This window comes from Hemitrygon akajei, chromosome 13 (genome assembly GCF_048418815.1).
Source record: "Hemitrygon akajei chromosome 13, sHemAka1.3, whole genome shotgun sequence".
NCBI classification, from domain to species: Eukaryota; Metazoa; Chordata; class Chondrichthyes; order Myliobatiformes; family Dasyatidae; genus Hemitrygon; species Hemitrygon akajei.
In genome coordinates this window covers 80,159,239-80,185,743 of record NC_133136.1, presented here as the reverse complement: position 1 = coordinate 80,185,743, position 26,505 = coordinate 80,159,239, and the positions used below count along the sequence as shown (strand labels likewise).

General features: G+C 37.6%; 1 protein-coding gene across 1 annotated transcript in view; it reads left to right on the top strand.

The window, feature by feature from the left end:
- The first annotated feature begins 1,189 nt into the window (after positions 1-1,189).
- ncapg (non-SMC condensin I complex, subunit G) overlaps positions 1,190-26,505 on the top strand; it is a 61,649-nt gene continuing 36,333 nt past the window's right edge. Inside the window, exons 1-12 of the mRNA XM_073064940.1 lie at positions 1,190-1,299; positions 7,114-7,239; positions 10,173-10,376; positions 11,345-11,573; positions 13,463-13,608; positions 14,593-14,677; positions 15,838-16,030; positions 17,486-17,635; positions 19,224-19,364; positions 22,259-22,382; positions 24,171-24,260; positions 25,696-25,875. Of these exons, the coding sequence (XP_072921041.1) occupies positions 7,126-7,239; positions 10,173-10,376; positions 11,345-11,573; positions 13,463-13,608; positions 14,593-14,677; positions 15,838-16,030; positions 17,486-17,635; positions 19,224-19,364; positions 22,259-22,382; positions 24,171-24,260; positions 25,696-25,875 (1,656 nt within the window). The 5' untranslated portion in view covers positions 1,190-1,299; positions 7,114-7,125. The remainder of the gene's footprint in view (positions 1,300-7,113; positions 7,240-10,172; positions 10,377-11,344; positions 11,574-13,462; positions 13,609-14,592; positions 14,678-15,837; positions 16,031-17,485; positions 17,636-19,223; positions 19,365-22,258; positions 22,383-24,170; positions 24,261-25,695; positions 25,876-26,505) is intronic.

Sequence of the window (26,505 nt, the reverse complement as noted above, 5' to 3'; positions counted from 1 at the left end):
TTCTCCAGTAGACAATTAATTTGTAAAAAGTTTGTAAAATCAGACATCCCACCTCTCCTGGAAGTTCTGGGAGTCTCCTGCATATTGACAGCGGCTCCCTGATGCCCACAATTATATACAATATCCCGGAAATCAATTCTTTTGAGAGTGAGCAACGAGGGGGGAAGCGAGTGACAGACATAGCAAGAGTGACAGAGAGAGCATCCTGGTTGGTCTCTCTTTATGCTAAGTAGACCTATCAGTTTTCTCTGTGGGCGGGCTTTACAATCGACTCCCCCCTCTCTCTCATTGTCCATCAGTTCAGTTTAGTGTCCTGCAGCAAAATGGCAGTGTTCTAAAAAAAAGAAAATATAAAACGTATTTCACCCCAGACTACACTAAAATGTACCCCTGCCTAATAGGGGTAAAAAATAATGACAGTGCTGCTCGCTGCACTGCTTGCAACAGTGACTTTTTTGTTGCCCATGGTGGGTTAAATAACTGTAAAAGACATGATGTGAGTTTAACAGGTGTCATTCATTCATTAGCATAGCTAACGTTATTTAAATTAGCTGGCTAGCTGCTAAGGAGCTACTGTATTGATATCCTACGTGATGAGGCCAAACTCTCTGTAGACTTGCTTAAAAGTTGTAATAAAAAAGCTATTTGCATTAGCATTGAGACTGCCAATACTGAAGAAGGAATATATATGTGTGTGTATATGTGTAAATAGTTTCAATACGTGATCAAATAAATTGTTGTCATCTTTCATAATTGAATGTCCTGTATACATACACCCTTGGAGGTCGGGCGGGGGTGGTGGTGCTACCTCCCTGAAATGAGTTTTTGCAGGGTGGGATGTCTGCAATTACTGTATGCCAAATCTCCCAGGGAGCAAGGAGATTCTTTTCAGTGGATATTAAATAACGTCATTTCACAAGGATTTGACAAGCTATAAATTAATTCTGTTATTTCACCAGGAAGATTTATTTCACTGAGAAAGAATACACACATTTATTCTTCACACAGCGGCCTCACGACCCTACCTAGTACGAAATTAGGAGCAAATCGCTGCACTTTGTGTTTCAAGCCCACAGACATTTGAGGCGATCCTTCTCCCTTCCTTTATTCGCATTTCCCCTGGCGGGACTTTCGCAGCAAGGGGATGACGCCGCCGTCCCTTAAGCCGGAACAACATACGCAGCACTTCCGGCCGTTGCCTCAGGAATCTCGCGATACCCGATTTGAAATTTCGGGCGGTTGTTTGCGGTGCGATCGCGCTCAATTAATTGTTAGGAAGCTGGAAATTTGAACGGACAGGTGAGAGAGGGTAACCCCGGAGGTCGGTTGTGTGGGACAAATCCGGCAATCGGAGTGAAGTTGGGATGGCGGAACTCCGGAAACGGGAGGAGGATGTGGGGTCTCCGGGCACCGGAGCGAAGTGTGGGCGTGGGTGGTGTAACAGGGAGCTTGGTGTGTGTAACCCCGCCAGTCGGGGTGGTGGTGGTGGGGGGGTGTTGTAATCTCAGCAACCGGAGAAAATTTGAGGACATTGCTGTAACCCCACCAACCAGAGGGACGTTGGAGGGTGGGTGTAACTCCGGCTACTGGAGCACAATTGTGTGTGTGGTTTAATCCCAGCAACCAGAGCAAATTTTGGGGGGTTGGTGTAGGCCCTGCAAATTTGGGAGGAAGGGGAGGGATTGTGTAACCCTGGCAACTGGAGAGAATTTGGAGATGTTGCTGTAACCTCAACAACTACAGGAAGGGGGTCGCCCTAGTAAGAAAGGGTGAGGGGACTGGAGGAGAGGGGTAACTCTGGCAATAGGAGAGGGACAGTTGATACACAGCAAGTGTATGTCAGGAGGTCAGGAAGTGGAACTTGCAACTTCGGCAACGAGGTGGTGAGCTTGGAAGGGAGCAGAGTAAGCCTAGTAGTGAAAAAGAGGAAGTAGGTCAGTTCCTTACCTTCAACAACTTCAACTCTATCATGGACACTAACCTCCCTAGCATCAAGAACATCTAAAAAGGCAATTCCTCAAAACGGCAGTGTCTAGCATTAAGGATCCCTGTCACCCAGGACGTGCTGTCATCTTATTACCACAAGGGAGGAGATGCTGGAGCCTGAAAACACACACTCCACATCCAACATATTATTTTCTATTTCTGCCAACTTAAATGTGATCCTGCAAATCTTTTCCTCTGCCTCTTCCTGGTTTATGTAAGGACCATTGGAAGTTACTCTGCGATTGCAGATGTAATCTGTGAATCTCATCAAGTGATAAAGGTTCACCTGTCCCTCTTCTAACCTGTTCCACTATTTTGAATGCTCATGATGTGGCCTCCTGTATATTGGAGAAAGCAAGTGATCTCCAGGCAACTCTTTTTCAGCACATGCAGTGACCATTATATGTTTCCATGTCATTTTAACTTTCTTGCCCACTTGCATACCAACTTGTTTCTTCTTTTCAGAGCACAAAAGATTCTGCAGATGCCAGAAATCTTGAGCAACACACACAAAAATGCTGGAGGAACTCAGCAGGTCAGGCAGAATTAGTTGAAGGAAATGAACAGTTGACATTTCAGACTGGAACCCTTCTTGAGGCTTCGTCCCGAAATGTTGACTATTCCATTTCCCTCCATAGATGCTGCCTGACCTGCTGAGTTCCTCCAGCATTTTGTGTGTGTGTGTTTTTTTGTCTTTTCTATTTCAATGGAGTAGCTAGTTACAAATTAAAAGAGCAACCTCTTGTATCCTGCTTGGGTAGCTTTTACCCCAGTCATATGAACATTGAATTTTCCAACTATGTAGCCCACAGCTTTGCTGTTTTTCTCCCACGTGCACTTGCCAGTGCAGTTTTTCCTCCCTTTTCTTGTATATCCTCCCCTCCCTCCATTGACTCATCATTTCCCTCCCACCTGATTTCACTATTACCTGTGATTCTCTGTCTCATGTCTGCCTTGTACTACTCTACGCTGGCTCAGTCCAGATGCAGAGTTTGATCTAAAATGTCAACTTCTGTTTCTTGCTTCTGCAAATGCTGCTCAACCTGCTGAGTACTTACAGCTTCTTATTTATTTAGAGATACAGCATGGTAACAGCCCTTTCAGCCCAACAATGCTGCTCCACCCAGTTAAACCAAGGCGACCAATTAACCTACTGATCTATATATATCTTTGGAATATGGGAAGAAATGGAAATGCTTGGAGGAAAATCACAAGGTCATGGGGAGAAAGTACCAACTTCTTGCTGCGATAGATTCTTGAACATCTGAGATCATCTAACTTTCTGTTTTTATTCTAGATTCGACTGTCTTTTTCTACTAATCGATTTATTTCCTCAGATTTTCTCAGTCTGTGATCTAAGCTCAGTAACTGTTGTTTTCTGTTACATCAGCAAGCAACTTAAGCTTTGTTAGAGGAGGTGTAGAAAACTTAACTTTGAGTACCAGTGCCCTTTCATTTAGCAAAATGGTCATTTGATAGATGACTTTTGTTTCAGCTTCTCAAAAGAAGTATAGTTTATGATTCATTAGCATCTTTTCTAATCATCCATGGTAGATCTATCCCTCAAAAGTTAAAGGCTTACTGTACTTTATGAAATTTAGCACTACAGAACTTGCTGTCTTCATTAATTTGGGTGGAATGTAATTCAAATGTACATCTGGGTGAAAAATTATCTGGGTTTCTTTGGAATCCTAGGGTTCTGTGAGAGATTGTGATTTAAAAAAAAACATCATTTTTTGAACTCTGCACAAAGCACGATGCTAGCGCTCATAGTGGTGGACAGTGACTGAGCAACCCTGTTAGCAAAGTGTTAGAGGTCTCTCAGTGTGGCAGTGCGCAGTAGGAATGTGCTTACTTGGTTGAGTTCTCTCCCTCCCAAATTACCTCCCCTGCTGTGTGCTGCCGACTGATTTAAGGGTATGAACAAACTCTACTGGTGCAGTAGAAAATTGGACGGTAATTTTTATTCTAAAGGTAATCCAATGAAGAGGAGTATTCTAGGTGTAGGTCTATGGACAATTCTGATAAGGTTTATGATGAAGAATTACAATCTTCTGAGTCATTTCACTGCTCTAGTGCAACAACAGACACAAAGAAGTCTGTCTTATAAGCTGATTATTTACTGATAAGCTACTTATCGATGGGTTTTACGTTGTCTGGTGATCCAATTGTCCTATTCCATTGTGCCTAGTCTGTGGCAAAACAACTTACAAATGTAGCAGTGGCTCCAGCAAAATTGAAAAGACACTTAACTACAAACCACAGCCATATGACACGTAAAAGTGCAGATTATTTTAAATAGCTATTGGAATCTCAAAACAAACAGAGTAAAGCTTTTATTAATGAAGTCACAGATAGTAAAAGGGTTCAGGAAGAGAGTTAATTAGTAGCAGAAAAAGAAAAGGTTGGTGGGAGCCTGATAGTGCCAGCATGTAAAATTATAGTGTGCTAGGACAAGATGCAGTATGAAAAATTGAAAAGGTTTTGCTCTCAAACAGTACGCTAAATGGATGTATTGATGACATGTCACACAATGCTGAAGAGGTTTTGTGTGATAAACTAAAGAACAGCTTCTCAATCTAGGTTGATGAGTCAACAAATTTCACCAAGAAATAATCATGTTGTAGCATTTATAAGATTTGTAAATGACAGTGAAATTCAAGAGAACTTTGTCTGTTGCCAAGAGCTACCCCAAGCAAGCAAAGGCCAAGATATATTTAATGTTTTGTCTTCATATCTGGAAATAAAAAAGGAACTGTGTTGGCATCTGTACTGATGGTGTCCCAACAATGCTGGCTCCATGAGAAGTTTTGTTTCTCTTATAAAAAAAAAGAAATTCCTGACGTTGTCACAACATACTTTCTTCATAGAGAGGTACTGATGTCAAAAACACTTGGAGATGAAATAAGAAAGGTTCTGGATGATATAAAATTGGTTAACTTTATTAAACAAATACTAGTTCACTTGAGAATATTTTAAAAACTGTGTGAAAACCTGGGCAAAGAGCACACCATTCTCCTGCTACATACAGAAATCCAGTGGCTTAGCATTCTCAAAAGAATGTTTGAGCTGAAAGATGAATTGCAGGAGTACTTTCAAGAAGATAGGCCGGATTCTGCTGAGAGTTTTGAAGATGAAGAATGGCTGCAGAAACTAGCCTACTTAGCAGACATTTTTCATCATATGAACCAGTTGAACAAGGTCTTGGAGAAAATGTTTTGACTTCAAGTGATAAGGTTCTTGGATTATAAAGGAAATGGAATCTTTGGAAACATCATATTGCAAAAGGAAATCTTGAAATGCTTCCACTGCTGAGATTGAATTGAATTGACTTCTTGCATCATTCACGTACATGAGGAGAAAAAATTTTTATGTTACGTCTCTGTCTAAATGTGCAATGTGCAATCATAGTAATTTATAATAAATAGAACAGTCAATGTAATATAGAGTACACTCAAATCAGCATGAGTTAATCAGTCTGATGACCTGGTGGAAGAAGCTGTCCCAGAGCCTGTTGGTCCTGGTTTTATGCTGCAGTACTGTTTCCCGAATGGTAGCAGCTGGAATAGATTGTGGTTGGGGTGACTTGGGTCCCTGTCTTTGCAAATGTCTGGAATCATGGATATCAGAAAGTCTTGAGCCTTATTGAAAACCACCTGGTAAAACTGCAGAACAAAATTGAACAGGATTTTTCCTCCCTTTCAACACAAGAATATGTGAGGGACCCTTTCTTTGAATCTTCTGCTCAGCCTGAGAACTTGACTTTGAGAGAAGAGGAAGAACTTTTTGAGCTGCAGTCTGATTGTGGACATAAGATGAGATTTACTCTCCTGCTTCTGGCCAGTTCTGGATTTCTGTGAAAAAAGTATATTCTGCCATTCATAGGAAAGCAATGAACATTTAGCTGCAGATTTCAGCTTGTTACATGTGTGAGCAAGCTTTTTCTTGTTCAACAAGTATCAAGAGCAAGGATCAAAATAGTCTCATTTCAGTTGCAGGTGAAATCTGTGTGTGCTTATTGTAAGTTCGATCCAGAATTGAGTATTTGTGCAACAAAAACAAGCCCAGGTTTCACATGCTAGTCCTATATTTGAGCCTGATCATGTTACTTAGCAAGAAAATGTTTTTTCAAAGTCTTCTATAAAATTGTCTTGGGCTGTATTTTTAATCATTGTTTTGGCTTATGGTTTTTAGTAACTTTACTATTCAACATTGCCAATAAATTTGTTGTGAATAGCATTAATGAAAATCAATTTACAACCTGTATTTAAGTTAAATCTACCAAGCCTACCTTTAGAAAAATTAAATCCTATTTTTGCTTAAGCCAGTTATTTAACAGAGATTTATTATGTTTTCCTTATGAGTTTTTAAAATTTATGAAAGAGAAAGAAAGTGATTAATTTCAAGAAAGGTAATCTCAGTTAAGTACCTGTTTTTTTGTTCAAGAAAGGTTGACAAAATTGATAATTATTTTTGGATTTTATCTATGACTTAATGATCACGCTAACGTACCATGGGCTGTTGATATAATAATTTTTATGCAGGGGTTCCCTGAGACCTGAAAATCATTTCAAGGGTTCCTGCAGGTCAAAAAGGTTGAGACAGGCTGATCTAGATGGACATTCCATTGTGTTATTGAAGGAGTGCTGCTCTGTCAGATACACTATTTTGTATGGCCCTATTGTGCCTTTTGGGTGGATGCAAAAAGTTGTATTCCATGTAAAACATTTATCCTGGTTAAAATTTATCAAGCATTTTAAGCATCTGTTTGTGAACCTCTTGTTATTTGCAGGAGCTGCCCATATAGTTGTTCCTACTTTATGGAAGTGGTTACGTTTCCAATTGTATCAGAATATTAAATAGTTTGGCCAATTATTGACCACATTCCATCTGGACTAATTGATTCCCCACATTTAGATTTACTTCTAGCTTGGAGAAATAGAGTTTCAATTTAATTCTTTTTCAGCCTAATACTTACGTTTGTTAATTATTGGAATCTTAGACTAAGAAGTGTATTTGTAGACTTTTTGGTCTTTAATTTTCAAAATAATATGATGCACCATTTTATAAAGTATTTTTTCTTTTTAAAACAAAAATTTGTGATTTAATGTATATTGCTTATTTAAGCCTTGTTGAAAAATGGGGAAACAAAAGAATCAACAGCTTCAAATTTGCCGAGCCTTTGAAATGGCCCAGAAAGGACATCAAAACCTGGCAAAGCTGGTGGCAAGTCTTAAGAAACTATATGATCAGGTAAACTGGAGTGTAGTTTGTTTTGGAGAATGCCGCTTTAAATCAGAATTGTTGTATTTGTTGTATTTTGAGTTTGTGTTAACCATCTGTGTGCTTCAGTTTGTTAAGTTTTACTGTCTTAATCTGAATGAAAATCGTACAGTGCCTTGTAAAAGTACTCAGTCCACAACCTTTTGATCACATAAATTAGTATTACAATCAGGGATCTTAACCATTTTAACTGAAAGATTTTACTTGTGAATCACGGTAGAGCCCAAAAAAACAAGGTAAATTGTAAAGCATGAGAAACTAAAAATTCAAAATCTGAAATGTCAGTAGTTCAAAAGTACTCAACCCCTTTGCTCAGCCCTTAGTTGAACCACCTCCTGCAGCTATTATAGCCAGTAGTATTCTTGGATAACTCTTTATTAGTTTTTCCCATTCCCCCTCACAAAATTGCTCAAGCTGTGCCAGGTTAGTTGGGGAGCTACAGTAGACAGCAGTCTTGAGGTCTTGTCAGAGATGTTTGATCAGGTTAGGTCAGGTCTCTGATAGGCCGCTCTAAGACATTAATTTTCTTCATTTGAAGCCAGTCCATGGTTGCTCAGGCAGTGTGATTTGAAAGTTGAGCTTCCTCCCCAGTTTAAGCTTTTTAGCAGAGGCTAGCAGGTTTTTATACAGGATCCCTATGTATTTAGCAGCGTTTATCTACCCATCAATACTGACCAGGTTCCCAATTCCTGCTGCTGAAAAGCATTCCATTAGCACGATGCTACCTCCACCGTACCTTACAGTAGCAATGGTGTTACCTGACTGATGTGCAGTATTAGGTAAATGCCACATGTAATGTTCAGTGTTGAAGTTGTAACTTACTGCCAACAAGTTACACTAAGTCTCATCCAACTACGAGACCACCTTCCACATCTTTGCAGTATCTTCTGAGTAAAGCTTTGCAAAGTCTTACGGGCAAGGATATGCTTTTTTTAAGCCAGGGCTTCTTCCTTGCCACTCTTCCATTGTGCAAGACTTTAGAGATTGTGGAGCCATGAACTTCATCTCAAGTTGCAGTAACTGACTTCTGCATTTCACACAGTGATTGTTGGCCTCAAATAGCTTCTCTTACAAGTGCCATTCTTCTCTGTCAACTAAGTTTAGAGGTGTGGCCTGACCTTGGCAGTGTGGCTGTGAGGTACTATAATAAGAGTTGATTGGAAATAATTACTTGAACTGGAATGTTAGTCTACTGTTAACTGACTATAGCTTTGCCTTCAATATTACAATTCCGAGTAAACTCATCTCCAAGCTTCAAGACCTCAACACCTCTGTTTACAATAGGATCCTTGATTTCCTAATCAACATACTGCAGTCAGTAAGGTTAAGCAACAATACCTCAGCCACAATTATTTTCAACACCCTCAAGGTTGCGTCTTCAGCCCCCTACTTATACAGTCACGACTGCGTGGCCATATTCTCTTCTGACAGGTTTGCAGATGATACCACCATCGTGAGTCCTATCTCAGATAATGATGTGATAGAGAGTCTAGTGACATAGTGTCATGACAACAACCTTTCTCTTAATGTTGGCAAAACAAAAAGAGCTATTCATTGACTTCGGGTGGTGGGGGGGATGTGCATGCTCCTGTTTACATCAACACCGCTGAGGGTGAGAGGGTTGACGGGTTCAAGTTCCTTGGAGTGAGCATCACCATTAGCCTGTCTTGGTCCAAACATGAAGATGTTCTTGCCAAGAAAGCTCATCAGTACCTCTAGTTCCTCAGGTGGCTAAAGAAATTTGGCATGTTCCCTTTGATACCCACCAATATTTATTAAAGTACCATAGAATGCATCACAGTCTTGTCTGGAAACTGCTCTCTGTAACTACAAGAAACTACAGAGTGTTATGGACACAGCTCAGCATGTCAAGGAAATCAGCTTCCCCTCCATGTACTCTGTCTATGCTTCTTGATGCCACGGTAATGTAACCAGTGTGATCTAAGACCCCATCCATAACGGACATTCTCTACTACCACCTTGCCTTATCGGGCTGAAAATAAAAAAAACTCTGTAAATGTGTGCCATCAGGCATAGGGACGGCTTCTACCCTGTTGTTAAAGGCTATTGAATAAGTCCCTCATACAATAAGATGGACTATTGACCTCACAATTTACCTCATTACAACCTTGTACCTTAGTTTTCATGTACTGCACTTTCTCTGTAATTGCACTTTACTCTGCATTCTGTTATTGTATTACCTTCTGTTATCTCCATGCACTGTTCTAATGAATTGATCTATATGAATTTTACGCAAAACAAGTTTTTCACTGTTTTTAACAAGATTTTAACCTCCACATATGTGACAACAATGAACCAATTTACCAATATTAATCCTGTAAAATAATGGGAGATGTTTAAAAGGGGGTAGTAAGGGTTTGGGGCAAATATATTTCCAATAAAAGGGTAAGATGATTAACTCTAGAGCTCATAAGAAGCTGAAGGGAAATCTGATTAAAGTGTATGGTATAATGAGGGACTTGGATAGACGTTAGGACGAATCCTTGGAGGGTACAATAGCCCAACGGTATAGATTTGGAAGTGGGATGGAAGCATTTCACATGCTATGATGGAGCTTTCCTGGTATCCAGAAATAAGTGGATATCCATTTTTTTTGGGAGGAGAGGTTCAGATTGCTGTTTTCCAATTCCTCATATGAAATTTAATGTCAGGATTTAATAACTTGAAGTATATAGTGTTTACTTGATAGCTATATTACTTGGTTATTTTAGCAAAGTTGAGTTAATTTGAGGGCTTATTGTGCAAGATCCTATTCTCAGTAGAGAATTTTGCTGGATTGAGTGGTGTTTCTGATGCACTGCTTTTTTGTTGCATTTTCAGTACCCAAGATAAATCATTTTAACCCATTTCATTTATTAATCATAAATTTAACAATGTTGCAGGATGAACTTAAAAGTTCTTTTCATGAAGAATTTATCAATTTGCTGAAATATCCCATGACCATTTATAAGCGGGAGCCAGCAGTAGAAAGAGTGATTGAGTTTGTTGCGAGGTTTGCAACTGCATTTGAACAACCTGAGGATGAGGAAGAAAGTGATGATGATGAAAGCTCTTTCATGCTTTACCTCTTTCAGTTTCTGCTTAAGGTATGGTGTTTTTCATAAGGTACAGATACTTGTTTCTTTTTATTCTCAGATTTTATTTTTCAAAGTACTACTTTTAATTTATCCAACAAAAGACTAATATCTGTATTTTGTGTAAGATTTAGTATTAGCATTATACTGGGAAATTGTAATACACAGAAGAATTTAACAAAAGCAGTAGTTTTCATAATATCTGACAAGTTGACATACAAAGATTACAGACTAGAACCTGTCCTATTTTGTTACAAATGCATCTTTCAAAAGAGATAAATTTTACTAGTTGGAATAAAAAATTGCAGATGCTGGAAATTTAAAACATAAAATGTGGGCAGTACTCAGCTTTTCAAGGTGTGTCAGTGTTGAGAGGAATAGTTTAGGACCATTTAGCAAAACTGGAAAAGTGAGGGAGCAATTGTGTTGGGTTGTAGTGAGGTCGAGATGATGGTGGGAATTTAATGCAGCACAGACCAAAGTGGTTAAGATGACAATTTTTTCACAATTATAATACAAAAGAAGTTAAAAAAACAAAGGTACAGGCATGTGCAATATGAAGAAGTTAGCACAGTTTCCTGGCAACCCTGAGGATCTAGGTTTGTTCCTGCCCGTAGGCTCTCAAACACATTTGTTCTTGTTGCTTCATAGTTCCTGTAAATTATTCCTTTGTGTCAGGAGGTGGCACTTGGGAAAATGCAACTTTTACTCTTTTACATCTTCTTTACCCATTATCCAATGACACAAACAGTTGTGTCTGTGTTATTGTGAGTGTTTATGCCTGTGTAAATGTTTGCATGTGTTTAAAACAGGAGAAATTAAATGCAGGTTGTGTGATTGGTAGCACATTTTGTTCAGCCTGCAAGGATGACCGAGTTTCTACTTGCCTGTCACTTCAGCTTTTTCCAGCATTTTGTTTGTTTGTTTTAAAATTTTCTAATGTTTTGCTACGATTTTTCACCTTAAATTTTTCTCAACAGTCTCACAGTGCATGCAGCCATTCCGTTCGATTCCGTGCCTGTCAGCTTATCAATCGGCTTCTTGGTAGTATGTCAGAGAATGCCCAGATTGATGATGAATTGTATGATCGTATATATGAAGCCATGCTTGTGAGGTTGAAAGATAAGTTTCCAAATGTGCGAATACAGGCTGTGCTTGCCTTGGCCAGACTTCAGGATCCCACTAATGAAAGTTGTCCAGTAATTGATGGTATGAATTCAAATATCCAATGTATATGAATATTTGTTCTTGTAAATTTTTAACTGTTCAAAACTGTATATAATTCTGTAAATGTTTTGCATGGTGTACATACTGGAATATCACCATCCTCAGGATTGAAACAAAAGTGGTTTGGCTACACTGCAGTCCTGCTCCAATGCTGTTTTTCAGAGTTTTAAGTATTTCCCTGGAACTCCCAGGGGAATTAAGTAACTCCCTTTCAAAAATTGGAGTTTCGTACAGAAACAGCTAGTTCTTGAAGTAAAGGAAGACTATCAAAGTTTGCAGCAGAATCTGGATCAGCTGGGAAAATGGGCTGAAAATGGCAGATGGAATTTAATGCAGGCTGGTATGAGGTGTTGCACTTTGGGAGGACAAACCAGGGTAGGACTTAGACAGTGAGTGGTGGGGCACTGAGAAGTGCAGTAGGACAGAGGGAATTTGCAGTACTGATCCATAATTCCTTGAAAGTGGTGACAAAAGCTTTTCTCACATTGGCCTTCATAAATCGAAGTATTGAGTCCAGGAGTTGGGATGTTACGCTGAAGTTGTATAAGACATTGGTGAGGCCTAATTTGGAGTATTCTAAGCAGTTTTGGTCACCTACTTACAGGAAAGATATTAATAAAATTAAGAGTACTGAAAAATTTACAAGGATGTTACGAGGATGAGTTACAAGGAAATGTTCAATAGATTAGCACTTTATTCCTTAGTGTATAGGAGATTGTGGAAAGATCTGATAGAAGTGTTCAAAATTATGAGGGGTATAGATACGGTAAATGCAAGTAGGCTTTTTCCACTGAGGTTGGGTGAGACTAGAACTAAAGGTCGTTGGCTAAGGGTGAAAGGTAAAATGTTTTAGGGGAGCATGAGGGAGAACATTTTCACTTGGTGTTGAGAGTGTGGAATGAGCTTCCAGTGGAAGTGGTTGATTTGGGTTCAATTTCAATTTTTAAGAGAAATTTGGATAGGTACATGGAATGGGAGGGGTATGGAGAGCTATGGGCCAGGTGCAGGTCAAGGGAACTAGGCAGATTAATAGTTTGGCACAGACTAGATGGGCTAAAGGGCCTGTTTTTGTTCTGTAGTACTACTTGACTCTACGTCTATGACTCAAATAAGATGTTAATGTACACAGGTTGAGTACTCATTATCTGAAATTCCAAAATCTGAATTTATTTTGAGCGCTGACCTGACATCACAAATGGAAACCCCCACAAGATGCTAGGAGGATTCCCTGGTGATGTGCAGATTTCTGCACGCCACAGACAGTTCCAAGAACTGACCTCACATATGTAAAGAGCAAGTTAATATAAATAGAAAAAAAACTGCATAAGGCAAAAAATGAAGATCTTGATTGTGTATTGAAAGAGTGTATTTGTCAGTGTCAGAGAACATGTGCCACTTAATGGTATGCTGATCATGAAACAAGCAAAGATCTATCTTGACGAACTCAAAATAGAAGGTAATTGTGAATATTCAGCAGGCTTGTTGCAGAAATTTAAGAAAAGTAATAGCATTACATTTTTAAAGATTTGTGGCGATAAAGTGCCTGCTGATCATGAAGTAGCAGAGAAATTAATTGATGAGTTTGCCAAGATCATGAAAATCTAACATGCAGAATTGCTGCATCTGTACATGTGTGTGATGAACAAGTGTAAGGTAAAGACTACTTACCATTAACACAAATTCAGAGTTGGAAGTAATGGCAATCCCAGGCTATCTTTATATATTCCAAAATCTGAAATCTGAAACTCTTACGACCTCAAGCATTTCAGATAAGCGGCACTCAACCTGTTGTCAACCTATTGTCTTGATGAAATGTGATGAAGATTTTGTTATTTTAATTAAAATACACTAACCCAATGTAATTTATTTAGCATACATGTATTTGATTGAATGTGACACCAATCCAGAGGTGAGAAGAGCAGTGTTGTCCTGCATTGCACCATCATCCAAGACTCTTCCTAAAATCATTGGACGCACTATGGACATTAAAGATAATGTCAGAAAGTTGGCCTATGAGGTGGGTGGTTTTAAAAAGTGGCCATGAATATTGATGCATGCTATTCCCTGTACCTGGTTCCTTCTCTTTGTACTTTCGAATCAATACTGAGAGTGAATATTCATTGGGAAGCAGGTCATGAAGTGGGGAAGAGGGTCAACCTCAGAAAGATGATAACAAGAGTAAGGGAGTATAGGAAAGATTATTGGGGATAATTAACCTGTTGTTTGATACCGTAGTGGTGACTTGAGAATAGACCTAGGGTTTGATTGCATAGGTGGTTGGAGAATGGATCTAGGGAAGGAAAGATATGCAATGCTTTGAAGACATTCATGATGAAGGGATTAGATAGGTTGCACTGCTAAGAAAAAATGCTCAAAGATTAACCTACCTGGAAGAAGGTGGATGTCTTGGAGTTCATGACAGCTATCAAATAAAGTGGAGCTTCCTTTACAATAAAATTATTAAAATAATCCTCAGTCCTCATCTTAAATTGGTCAGTAAATTTGATTCATCCTGTCTGGACCTGGAGTATTCACGACAGGCCTGTGCAAGTGATTTCAACACATGTATTCAAACCAATTGATATTATTATGTATGCTTGTGGGCCTGTGTGTATGGAAGAACTGGATATAAGATACAGGGATTAGTGCTTATGCACCAAATACATAGACCTATATCTTAAATGTACAGTATGTCATTCTCTCATTTTATATACCAGGTGCACTGGCACCAAGCTCTGCAATTCTCTCCCTAAGATAATCCTTGAAACTAATTTCTTTCATATGATTACCCCTCAGAATCTCTTAATTTCATCTATAAAATATTTTGGAATACTAGTCTAGATTAATTATGCATTTTTTAATAAATTACTATCAATATGAAAAGAGATTTTCATATGTTTTGCCAATGATAATTTGTTTACATTAACACCAACTTTTCAACATTTAACATAAAAATTGAACAATACAAATTCAGCTATGTCATCAATTATGTGTCTTTTAGGTGTTGGCAGAGAAAATACATATAAAAGCATTTTCCATTGCCCAGAGAGTAAAGCTTCTTAAGCAGGGTTTGACTGACCGTTCGGGTAAGTTATCAACATATAATGTTGTCACTAAAGCGTATGGAATTTTAAAGGCTTCATATAAAACACTTATGCTGAGAAATCTATTGTTGGTCAATGGAACTTAAATTTTCACAATGGCTGCTGTACAACTGAGAAACAAAAGATTCTGCAGATGCTGGAAGACACACAAAATCCTGGAAGAACTCAGCAGGTCAAGCAGCATCTATAGAGGGAAACTTAAACAATTAAAAAGGAATTACGATCTGATGAAAAGTCTCTGTCCAAAATATCCACTGCTATTTCCGCCCATAGACACTTCCTCCAGCATTTTGTGTGTGCTGCAGCAGTTGTTGATGGAGTATGTATTTGAAATTGGTTCTCTTGAGGTCAATGGCAACAAATCCTGTAAGTTACTATACTACCATGCCTTTAGCAGGATAAGCCACTTTAGACAATTGACTTATATAATGTACTATTAGAAGCTTTCAACCCAAATTCTAAAGAATTCTGAGAAGTATCTTGCCCACGTTTTTAAGATTCACTCCATGCTCTAGATATGGAAATACTTCAAATGATGATGTGATCTTGTTTTACTCTTATTATTTTCATGGATTTTATCTTTCTATATCCAGGATGGTGATATTGCTCGGCAGAGGGTACTTAATGGAATCTAGGATATTTCCTTATGACAAAAGAGTGTGTTTATTGTCACAAGTCATGTACTGTTTAGCTCAGTTGAAATGTACCTATTCCTGCTAGGAATGAAAGTAGCTGTAGATAATGAGGCAAAACAATTATGCAGTTTAAAAGTAGAGAAATGTTTGAGATAGAAATGTAATTTAATGTAAACTCAAAAGGGCCATAAGGAAATAAAGTGAAACATAATATAAAAAGTTTGCTGAGATGAAACTTATAGAAAATCTTCACTTCTGGCATACTTCAAAAACTGCTTTTTTCTGTTGCAATGTGGATTAGTTATTAATGCTAAAACCTATAAGCATCATGAATGCCAAATTTTAAAGAAAAGTTTTAATTGTTATTTTAAACATTTGGAATTAACAATTTTGTTAACTGTCAGCAAATTTGATCTTTGGTGTTATGTAGGAGCTTTTGTGTGTATGGTACTTTTAATATGTATTTTACCTTTTCAAGTAATGCAGTGGTTTTTATTTCATTTATAGATGCTGTAAAAGAAGTGGTAAAGAAAAAGCTGTTGCAGGCTTGGCTTCGCATACTGGATGGCAATGTTTTAGACTTGCTCCATTGTCTAGATGTGGAAAACTGTATTGATGTGGCTGAGTCTGCACTTAATGCTTTGTTTTCTCAAAGCCCTCTTGAAGAATTAGTTAATAATTGTCAAAATCTAAATAATGGGTGCGTTTAATATGTTTGCTCTAATTGTTGATGTTACTAGTTTAATATGACAAAAGGCATAATTTACCCAAGCTTGATAACTGATCCAAAAAGGTCTGGAGGTGTACATGGAGATCATCGGTTTCCTACCATGGTTATTTACCACAAAATCAAATAGAGAATTCAGAAGAAGATTCTGTACCAGAATGTTTGGAACATGGAACTCACCACTGCGGAGTAGAAAATGAACATTACAGATGTACTTAAGGCGAATATTTGAGAGAGGATACAGAAACAGAGGGGAATGTGCTGATACTGTATAGATGATGAAGAGAGGAGAAGCCTTAGTTGGAATATAAATGAGTAATGTACTATCTGGAGTGAATGTTATCTTTATTGCTATATTTTCTACATAAAAGTATCCCTGATTTGACGAGGGTGGATTTACAGTTTTACAGTATGGGATGCAGCCATCTTGCCCATTGAATTTTTCACATTTACTTTCTATCTGTTGGTCTCTAACCCACTAATGCATGACGCTTAATGCACATCCAAATAGTTTTTAAATGTGATGAGGGCTTCACCACCCTTCTAGGGTGCCACTGTCTTCTCTTTTGACTAGAATGACTTCTCTTTTTCATCAGCTCTAGTCCTTCTACAAGCTATTTAAATATTTGTTTACAGTTACTGTTTTTGCTGAGGAAAACTAATCCCTCCCACTCACTCAAAGTTGCTTCTCTAATAACCTTATTGCCCCAAGCTATATGTTGATAAACCTAGCTTGACTAATCTCTCTTTGTTCTCAAAATTCTCCCACCCTGCCAACACCCTCAAAAATTGATGTCTAATTTGTGCCCTCTTTATAATGTGATTGAATTTGTTCCTAATTAGTTGATCTGTGACCCAGCTAGTTTTTATGTGGTTCCAGCATAATCATGTCCTTGTGTTCTATTTCCTGCACCCTTTCCTTACCATTTTGTGGCTATGCATTCCAAACATTTTGTATTCCTTTATACTTATTAGTGCCTTTAACTTTTATAATGCCATCTAAAAGGAGACTGTGTGTCCTCCCTGTGTAACGCGCGAGTTTTCTCTGGGTCCTCCCACAGTCAATTGGTCATTGTAAGTTGTCCCATGGTTAGGCTAGAGTGAAATCAGCGGGTTGCTGGGAGGCACAACTCAGTGTTGGAAGGGCTTATTTTCGTGCTGTATCTCTAAATTAAAAAAAAGTTTCCCTGTGTCCTTCCCAATATGCAGAAACTGATCTACAATGTCACTTGCCTATTTGCAGTTTGTGGGTTACTACTTTACAAAGATTGGTTACAAATGATCTAAATCATTGTGCCAACTTCAAAATAAAAAAAAATAGTGAATTACTCAAAGCAAATGCTTCATACGTTTGATTTTTCAGAATAATAGTGAATTACAGCATTTTAAAAATCATTGACCTGACTTAGAGTGTTTTCTGCCTTTCAGAAAAATAATACCTGCAGAAGATCTAACTTGTGAAAATGCCCTGTACTGGAGATGTCTCTGTAACTATGTGAAATCAAAGGGAGATAAAGGGGAAGAAGCCTTAGAAAAACTTTTGCCTGAAGCAGCTACATATGCATCCTATCTGTTGAGGTATTCCTTTTAAATTGCTTATGTTTTTTTAAATGTTTTGTTGTCTATATGATTAAACAATGCTCTGAAAAGTGAATAATTCTACAACTATTGATCTTTTCCTATTTCTGATTTGATTTGTACTGCCATTTTTATCAATACTAAATCATCAAAAAACATCACTCAGTGGATTTTCAAAAGAAAGTAATGTAAGTAGAGAAGGAAAAGTTCTTATAAAACAGGTAATTTTGATGGAAAGTTTGCTGGCAAAGAATAGAGCAAATCAGATGTCATGATACATTAATTATTGTTGAGATGCAGTCCAATCCTGACGCCTTGATCAGCAATAAAACCACAATTGGAATATGAATGAGTTCTTGGTGATAGTGTGTGTAAATATATGTGTAGAATAGTTAGATTCAGAAACTTTTTTTAAAAAAATTGGTCGTTCTTCCAACAAAAGGAGAAACAAAAAGATAGGTAACTTTATAATTCTGGAAGATTAGGTGGTGTAGGCTATTGTTTCAGCTAATCAGAGAAGTAGAACCAGAGGATCATGGTACTTGAGGTCACATAGCACACATAACTGCTACCTCTTAATGCCAGCAATCCAGGTTCAATTATGGCCTCAAGTACCATCTGTGGAACTTGCACATTATCTCTGTTGTGGCCTGTTTCAGCTGTTGGTGCTTCTACGCCCTTTCGAAAGACTGGTAATGTAATTGCCCTTTCTGAATTATTTCCTGTTAGTAGAGTCTTTGGGGGGATTTATGAAAATATTGTGTGACTAGGGAATGGCATTGCCATTGGTATACAATGAGCCAAATGGCTGCTTCCTATGTCTTAAGGAAATGTTGAAATTATGTTTGATTGGGATAAATATTTGGAATACTGTATTTAGCAGTCACTGTCTAAGTAGCTTCCTGAGGAAGGCAGAAGAATGAAATGATACTTATTCAGGTGCATATTAGTCAGTTGTAGCAATTGGCATGTATTTCAAGTATCTCTGGTACCAGTGCACACATGAATTCAATCTGAATTAATTTTAGTCATAATTTCACCTTGGAACTTTACAGTCTTGCTTTGGAGTGGACATGTCCTAAATGTACAGTCCAATTGACTATGAATCATTCTATTCCTTCTGATTGGCTGAATGAAAACATAAGTCCGATGCCCAAATTATTATTAAGTTTTGGTTAAGTCAGGTCCACTTGACACAAAGGGACTGTACAGATTCACAATTGGAAAGGAAGGGATAAAGCTGGAGAACTACCAGCTATCTGATCTACCTGGTTTTCAGACAGAATTTGGACATCAAACTTTTACATAGTGAGTACAACAGCATGGTATAGGAATTTGGCCAGTGGTGCTAGTGAGGTATATTTTGATTGGCTTCTCAGGTAGAGTGTATTGTGTCTCCAGAACATTCCTGCATTGGTAATTTTATTTGTCCCTGTATGTCTGTCATAGATTTCATTTCTACTTGTGTATTGCATGCATATAATAAGTGTCCTTATTTTAATTTGTAATTCTACTTTTGCAGTTTCTGAGAGGGGTGAAACTAATTAAAATTAGCTTACGATTTACTATTTATTCTTTCTGCTGTTAGTTACCTGAAAAATCTTCCTGTTTTGAAAGAATCGATGAAAGCCAACTTTGCAGAAGTTGAAGATGTAATGAAGAAAGAATTCATAAGCCAAGAGCTGCTTAGTCTTGTTGGTTGCCTGGATACATCAGAAGAGGGTGGCAGGTATGTTTTGATAAATTTACTCTAAATTTTCAGGAAGCTTGGAGAATAAGTATCCAATTAATTAAAATTGGATATGACCTGATGAGCTATTTTTGTGTATTATAAACAGCTTGAGAGTTTTTGATTTAACAAAAATATTGGAAGTAGAATGGAACAGAAACCCTCAAGAAATTCTCTAGTCGTTCTTAAATTTAGTGGTATGCACAATTATGGAACTATACATGGTTAATATTAATGTTAATGATTGTAGCTTGTCATGTTCAGTGTTTGTAAATACTGAGGGACGGAAGTAAAACTTGTTTTTCTAGAGTAGGCATCTTTTGTACACCACACACAATTTTACTTTTCATTAACACTGTACCTTGACATGGTACTGATTATTCTTATAGCTGAACTTTCACAAAGTGCTTTAATAATTTGCAATTTTCCTAGCCATAAGACACGTAAACAGGAGAAGGCTGTTCAGCCCCTCTACCTGCTCTATCATTCAAAAAGATCAAATCAGCCATGATATTTTTAAAATCCATTTTCCTCTCCTTTCTCCTTAACCATTGATTCCTTTAGTTCTGTATTTTTTTCAACTATTTATGCAAATTCCTCTTTAAAAGTTTGTTTGCTCATAAGTTAACCCAGTTCAATTCTCTCACTGTCTAAAGAGATTGTCAGTTTTCTCCATGGCAGTGTGGGTTTCCTCCAGGTGCTTTGGATTACTCCCACATTCCATAGATGTATGGGTTAGTAGGTTAGTGATCATGTAAGTGTAACTGCTGGTGCGGGCTTGTTGGGCCAGAAGGCCTGTTCCATGCTGTATCTCTGAATAAAAATAAAGAAAGAATCTACATCACTCTGTGAGTTATAGAGCACAACAACTTGCTCTGTTCATTTTTTTCAAATAATTTTCAATGTTACTCTGGTTCATTCTAATTACTTAACCAAATATTAGAAATGATTCGTTATCTGTCCTTACGAAATTTCTTGCCAATTTAACCATTCTATCAAAACTCTCCATGATTTTTCTTTGCCATAAGAACATTGATGGTTTCTCTATGAACTAAAATTACAGTTCTTTGATACTGTTCTAGTAAATATCCTCTGTGCATTCTCTATCATATCAACACTGAGAGCTCTCCACAATGGCCTAACTGATGGTATAACTAGTATTTTATAAAGTTTGATATTGCTACACGTTTTGTCTTGTTATTCTTTTATTTATGAAGCCAAGTGTCCTCTGAGCCCTTTTTAGTCCACCTTCGCCTTCTTGACATCCTCAAATGTTATTCAAATATCTATCTTTGTTAGTCCATTGCCTTGAAAATTGTTCTATTTTGATTTCATTGCCGTTATTTTCTCAAAAGTATATTTACTTTATGCTTCCGAGTTAAGTTTTAACTGCTTGGTATATGCCTGTTTCTTATGTTTTCTTTGTATCCTCCTAAAGTTTGCTGCTACACTTCCCCCTGTTAATTTTTGATTCTTACATTCTCTTCAAATTTTAAAAATAATGTTCCATGTGTTTAAGACCAGGTCATTAATGCATTAGAAAGACCAGTTGCCTGAAAGCATTGCTGCACGTTTCTCTTCAGTATGAAAAGCAATTGTTCAGAAAAGTGTTTTTCTGTTAGTCCAATCAAAACTACCTCTTCTTTGATTTTGTAGACTTTTTGATTTTGTAGACTTGTAGATTTTGTAATATATCTGTAAGTGATGCTTTACAATGCAAGTGAATCCAGAACTGGCTTGTCCACAGAAGGCAAAGAGTGGTTGTAGACGGGTCATATTCTGCATGGAGGTTGGTGACCAGTGGTGTGCCTCAGGGATCTGTTCTGGGACTCCTTCTCTTTGTGATTTTTATAAGTGACCTGAATGAGGAAGTGAAGGGGTGGGTTAGTAAATTCGCTGATGACACAAAGGTTGGGGGTGTGTGGATAGTGTGGAGGGCTGTCAGAGGTTACAGTGGGTCATTGATAGGAAACTGGGCTGAGAAATGGCAGATGGAGTTCAACCCAGATAAGTGAGGTGGTTAATTTTGGTAAGTCAGATATGATGGCAGATTATAGTATTAATGGTAAGACTCTTGGCAGTGTGGAGGATCAGAGGGATCTTGGGGTCCGAGTCCATAGGACACTCAAATCAGCTGCGCAGGTTGATTCTGTGGTTAAGAGGACAAATGGTACATTGACCTTCATCAACCATGGGATTGAGTTTAAGAGCTGAGAGATAATGTAACAGCTACATAGGACCTTGGTCAGACCCCAGTTGGAGTACTGTTCTGGTCACCTCACTACAGGAAGGATGTGGAAACTATAGAAAGGGTACAGAGGAGATTTATAAGAATGTTGCATGCCTTATGAAAATAGGTTGCGTGAACTCGGCCCTTTCTCCTTGGAGGATGAGAGGTAACCTGACAGAGGTGTATAAGATGATGAGAGGCATTCATCATGTGGATAGTTAGAGGCTTTTTCCCAGGGCTGACATGGCTAACACGAGAAGGCATAGTTTTAAGGACTTGGAAGTAGGTACAGAGGAGATGTCAGAGGTAAGTTTTTTTATGCAGAGAGTGGTGAGCGCGTGGAATGGGTTGCCGGTGATGGTGGTGGTGGTGAATACAATAGGGCCTTTAAGAGACTCCTGGATAGGTACGTAGAGCTTAGAAAAATAGAGTGCTATGGGTAACCCTAGGTAATTTCTAAGGTAAGGACATGTTGGCACAGTATTGTGGGCTGAAGGGCCTGATTTGTGCTGTAGTTTTTCTATGTTTATGGAATGAATGCAGTCTGAAGTTGGAGCTTGTGAAACTGCATGGAATTTCTTTTAATTTAATGGAATTTTTGGTGCAGATGGATTCTGCAGATGCTGCTTAATTCTGATTTTTATTTTGTGGTCTGATTTGCCAGGAAATGTATGCTGTCAGTGTTGAAAGAAATTCTACTCTTGTCCAATACCCCAAGTTCTCTTGTAGCAAAACTGATGAAACAATTGCTGAACATACAGAAAGATGATGATAGAAGGATTCGGCTGGTAAGAGTGTAGTTCTGCTATGAAAATTTCTATGTGAAAATGTATGTTTCAAACTGAACTATTAATTCAAGAAATTAGTCATTTCATTGGGAAAGTAGAACTATTGGGTGTTTGAGTCCTGAGCAATAGACTTTGCTTTGGCTTGGATAATGTGTAAATTAGCATAATCATCATTTTAGAACAAATTTAAGCGCTGAATCCCACTTCACATTTTCTTCCAGAAATCCAAATGATATTACAAGTACTTGATTCCAGAGTGCTAATTGGACAGTTGTTCTCTCCATAGTACAGTGCATCAGTAATTTATTGTAGCATCACCATACTAAGTTTGAGTGCTGAGAGAAGTGCAGTCACAAGGGTGAATTTGCATTTTGGCGAGTTCTAGTATGACATGATTATCACAAACATTTGTACTTTGTTCCATAAGACTATCCTGTGACTTTGACAAATCAGTTTAATGACACATGCTGTGAATGCTACTTTCTCAAGGCCTGCCACTTATAAAATTTCACTGTGCCTGCTACAATTTGACTTTTTCTTGTTAGCAGTTGTCTTCCAGAAGTTGTGATGCCTAAACTGCAAGTCTGATTTCAACTCACTGTTGTCAAAATTAGACTGCATACAAAATTTATCTGTCTGTTGAGAGTGTAAGTTAAAGTCCTTTAGACTAAGAAAACAAGTTCATAACCTTCATATGATGACAAAAGAGATAAATTTTTCATCAATCATGACTCTCAATGTAGTAATTTAGAAAATTTCAAACAAGCTAGGCTGGTGAGCACTGGTAGAATCACTAAGTGCACACTGGTGTGCTCGAACTAACACTGTTGTCTGGAGAGAATTATTAAGGAAAGGAGGACTTTGTCAAGGATCCAACCTCAGGAACTCTGTAGAAATGGTATATGACTTTTCTTTCACTTGCACAGTTTACACAGAGTTTGCTTCTGCCATTAGAAGATGAATCTCCTTTTTGGAAAAGACATCTGCTACAACAAGATGTGATCTACCCACTATAAGATATCTGGGGCCAGCACCAAAATCCCTTTGATTGTGATCCAGCATCAGGAGACTGGTCTGCTTGGCTGCTCAGTGACTTAATTACTGCTGCAAGCTTTAGATAGGATCCTCAATAGATACAATTTGACATTGAAAAAGAAAATCAGGATCCCTTGTGCCTGCTTCATCATTTACTAGGATCATGACTGATCTTTTACCTCTACTACTTTCTTGGACTAATCCTGTAAACTTGATTCTCTTGGAATCTAAAAAAAAATTATCTTGATATATTCAGTGACTGAACTTCCATTATCCACTTGATTAGTGAATTCCAACCTCTTTAGTGAAGAAATGCAAGCACGTTTTTTCTGTTGAAGCTGGGTGAGCCATGAGTGAACAGTGAAATGTTTAAGGGGAGCATGTGGGATAACTTCACTCAGAGTGCAGAACGAGCTGCCAGTGTAAGTGGTGGATGCAGGTTTGTTTTCAATGTTTAAGAGAAATTTGGATAGGTACATGGATGGGAGGGATATGGAGGCTATGGTTTGGGTGTAGATCAATGGGACTAAGATGATTAATAGTTCAGCATGGACTAGGTGGTCTGAAGGGCCTGTTTCTATGCTGTAGTGTTCTGTGCAGTACTCTCTTAATAAGTGAAGTACTCTCTTAATACCTTAGCTATCTGCTCTGCTTCCATGAGCACATTTCCTTTCTATCCATAGCTTCTCCTTTTTGCAACCCTTTCCCTGTACCAGGTTTGAGCAATAGATAAATTATTATTTAACACCACAGGTTGCAGAAATAATATCAGAAGTCCGTGAACCCGCTATTGAGGTGGATGTACCAGAGGATGCTGATGAAGAAGGGAAGAGACAAGTCAAGGTATAGCTATGTAGGCTAGTGGCTACTTTGGCTATATATGATTTGTAACATTATGTATCATTTAAAATTAAATTAAGAATTGAGATGCAACACACCTGAAAGCTATTTTATTACATTACTTGCCAGTGAATAACTTTAAAGTGAAGTAATGATGTACAGAATTACAAAATGGATAAAAACTTTTATAGACAAGACATGAAAAGATCTGAAGATGCTGAAAATCAAAGTAATACACCCAAAATGCTAAAGGAACTCAGCAGAGTTCCTCCAGCATTTTGTCTGTATTATAAAGACTTCTTTCGTGATGGTTTTGAAAAATTGGTTTTGAGATCACAATTTGTGTGGTATTTTTGATACTAAGAAGAAAGTCAATGTTGTAACGTTTTGCATTAGAAAAATAGACAAATGATAAAGGAGATCCAGGCTAGTAGTATTTGTCTTATTATGGCACAAAATCAAACTTTCAAAAGAAGGAATTGTGCCTAGATTTTTAGAATTTAGCCAAATAATTATGTTGGGCATGAAAACATCCATATCAGGTACAGTGTCCTATTAGTTATGGCACCAATGTTATGGTTGCAACAATGGTACCAAGTTCCATTGTTGCAACATGTGACATTTGATTCAAATTTGTAACAGAAGGGATCAAAAAGATGGTTTTAATGTGATTAAGAAAAATCATCTATTATGTTGATGTAAAAGTTATTGTTCATTCTCAATTCCATTGTAATTTCAGCAGACTAACATTGAGAGTTAGAGATGTTAAAAAGACAAATCAGTGAACTATAATTTTATTAAGAGCTGAGCAGTTGCAGCTCCAGAAATGGGCTGAAGCATACTGGGAAATGCTGGTAGTGTGATCAAATGCTGCCAGTGTTCACCCTCCAAAGCTGAAGTGCATAAGTTCTGAACTTGTTAACCAAGTTCTACTGTCACTTTCTTGGCTGCAAATAAGCTGGGAGTTTAGTGATGGAACATAAACATTGAATTCCACAGCCGTTAATATACTAAAAAAAATCTGCCTGCTGAATCCTAGCCTATCATTTCAATTGAGAGGATAGACTTTGGGGGGGGGGGGGGGGTGAATAAAGACAACTCGCATTTTTTTTGGAGAGATTAATTAAATAATATTTTAGTTGTTTAAGTGTATTGAAATGAATTTAATTTTTAATATTTGAAACTGGTAAATTGCTTAATAATTATAGAATGCTTTTAAATATTAAGGACACTTCGAAGAATTCTTAGTACTGTAAGAAGGCAGGTCTAATTTTCCAGCTCTGCTTACTGTTAATTTATCTGTTGTGATCCTTATATTAAAAAAATGCATAGATTTTTATACACCACCTCCAAGAATGATTGATCATCCCACCTGCAAATTCTAGCCCACTTTTATGAATACCTGGATATTACTGTGTTAATATGGCTCTTTTCCTAGCTTGCCAATATTAAAGTTCAACTGATAGAAGCAAAACAAGCACTGGAAGACGTCGTAGCTGCCCAGGATTTCATTTCTGCTTCAGTGCTGAAGCAGAAAATTGAGGAATTAGAAAACATCAAAACTGAAATGATGAGACCAACTGAACAACCTGAAGTTGAAGAAGTTACCACTGAAAAGGTACACATTTTAAAAGAAGACTTAATAACTAATGGTCATCATTACATGTTAAGTAGATATGAATAGAAATATGCAATTTACTAAATATTGGCCTTTTCATGCCATAAACTAAAATAATAATTGCCTCTAGGTCAATCCTACTCTGAATACTGTTTGTTCAAGATGAAATTCTGTGTTCTATTTGAATCCTGAAACCTCAAAGATATTTGTCGTCAAGTTTATATGAATGAATCAATATATGCATTAGATCTTTGTTACACATTCTAGGTCAGCTCTAGGTGACCCAATACAGAATTGTTATTCCATCCATAGCTAATGTGTGCCCTCCACATCTCCTCTCCTATGTCATTCTCTTAACATGGACTAATTTCTGCACCAGCTTTTCTTAAAAATAATTCAATTTTAGAGGGTGTCGGTTAATTATGAGATTAAATTTTTGTCTTGTGATTAACACAATACTTTTACACTTAGGAAATGTAACTGCATTGGTTTCAAATTGCATAATTGAAAATATTCCAATTGACTATATTGCTATGTTTTGTTAATAAATATGATGATGAAAAATGTATCTATTTTTTCTCTCAAGATACCATAAAATAATTTCTGAAAAATGCTTGTTCAAAAAGTAAT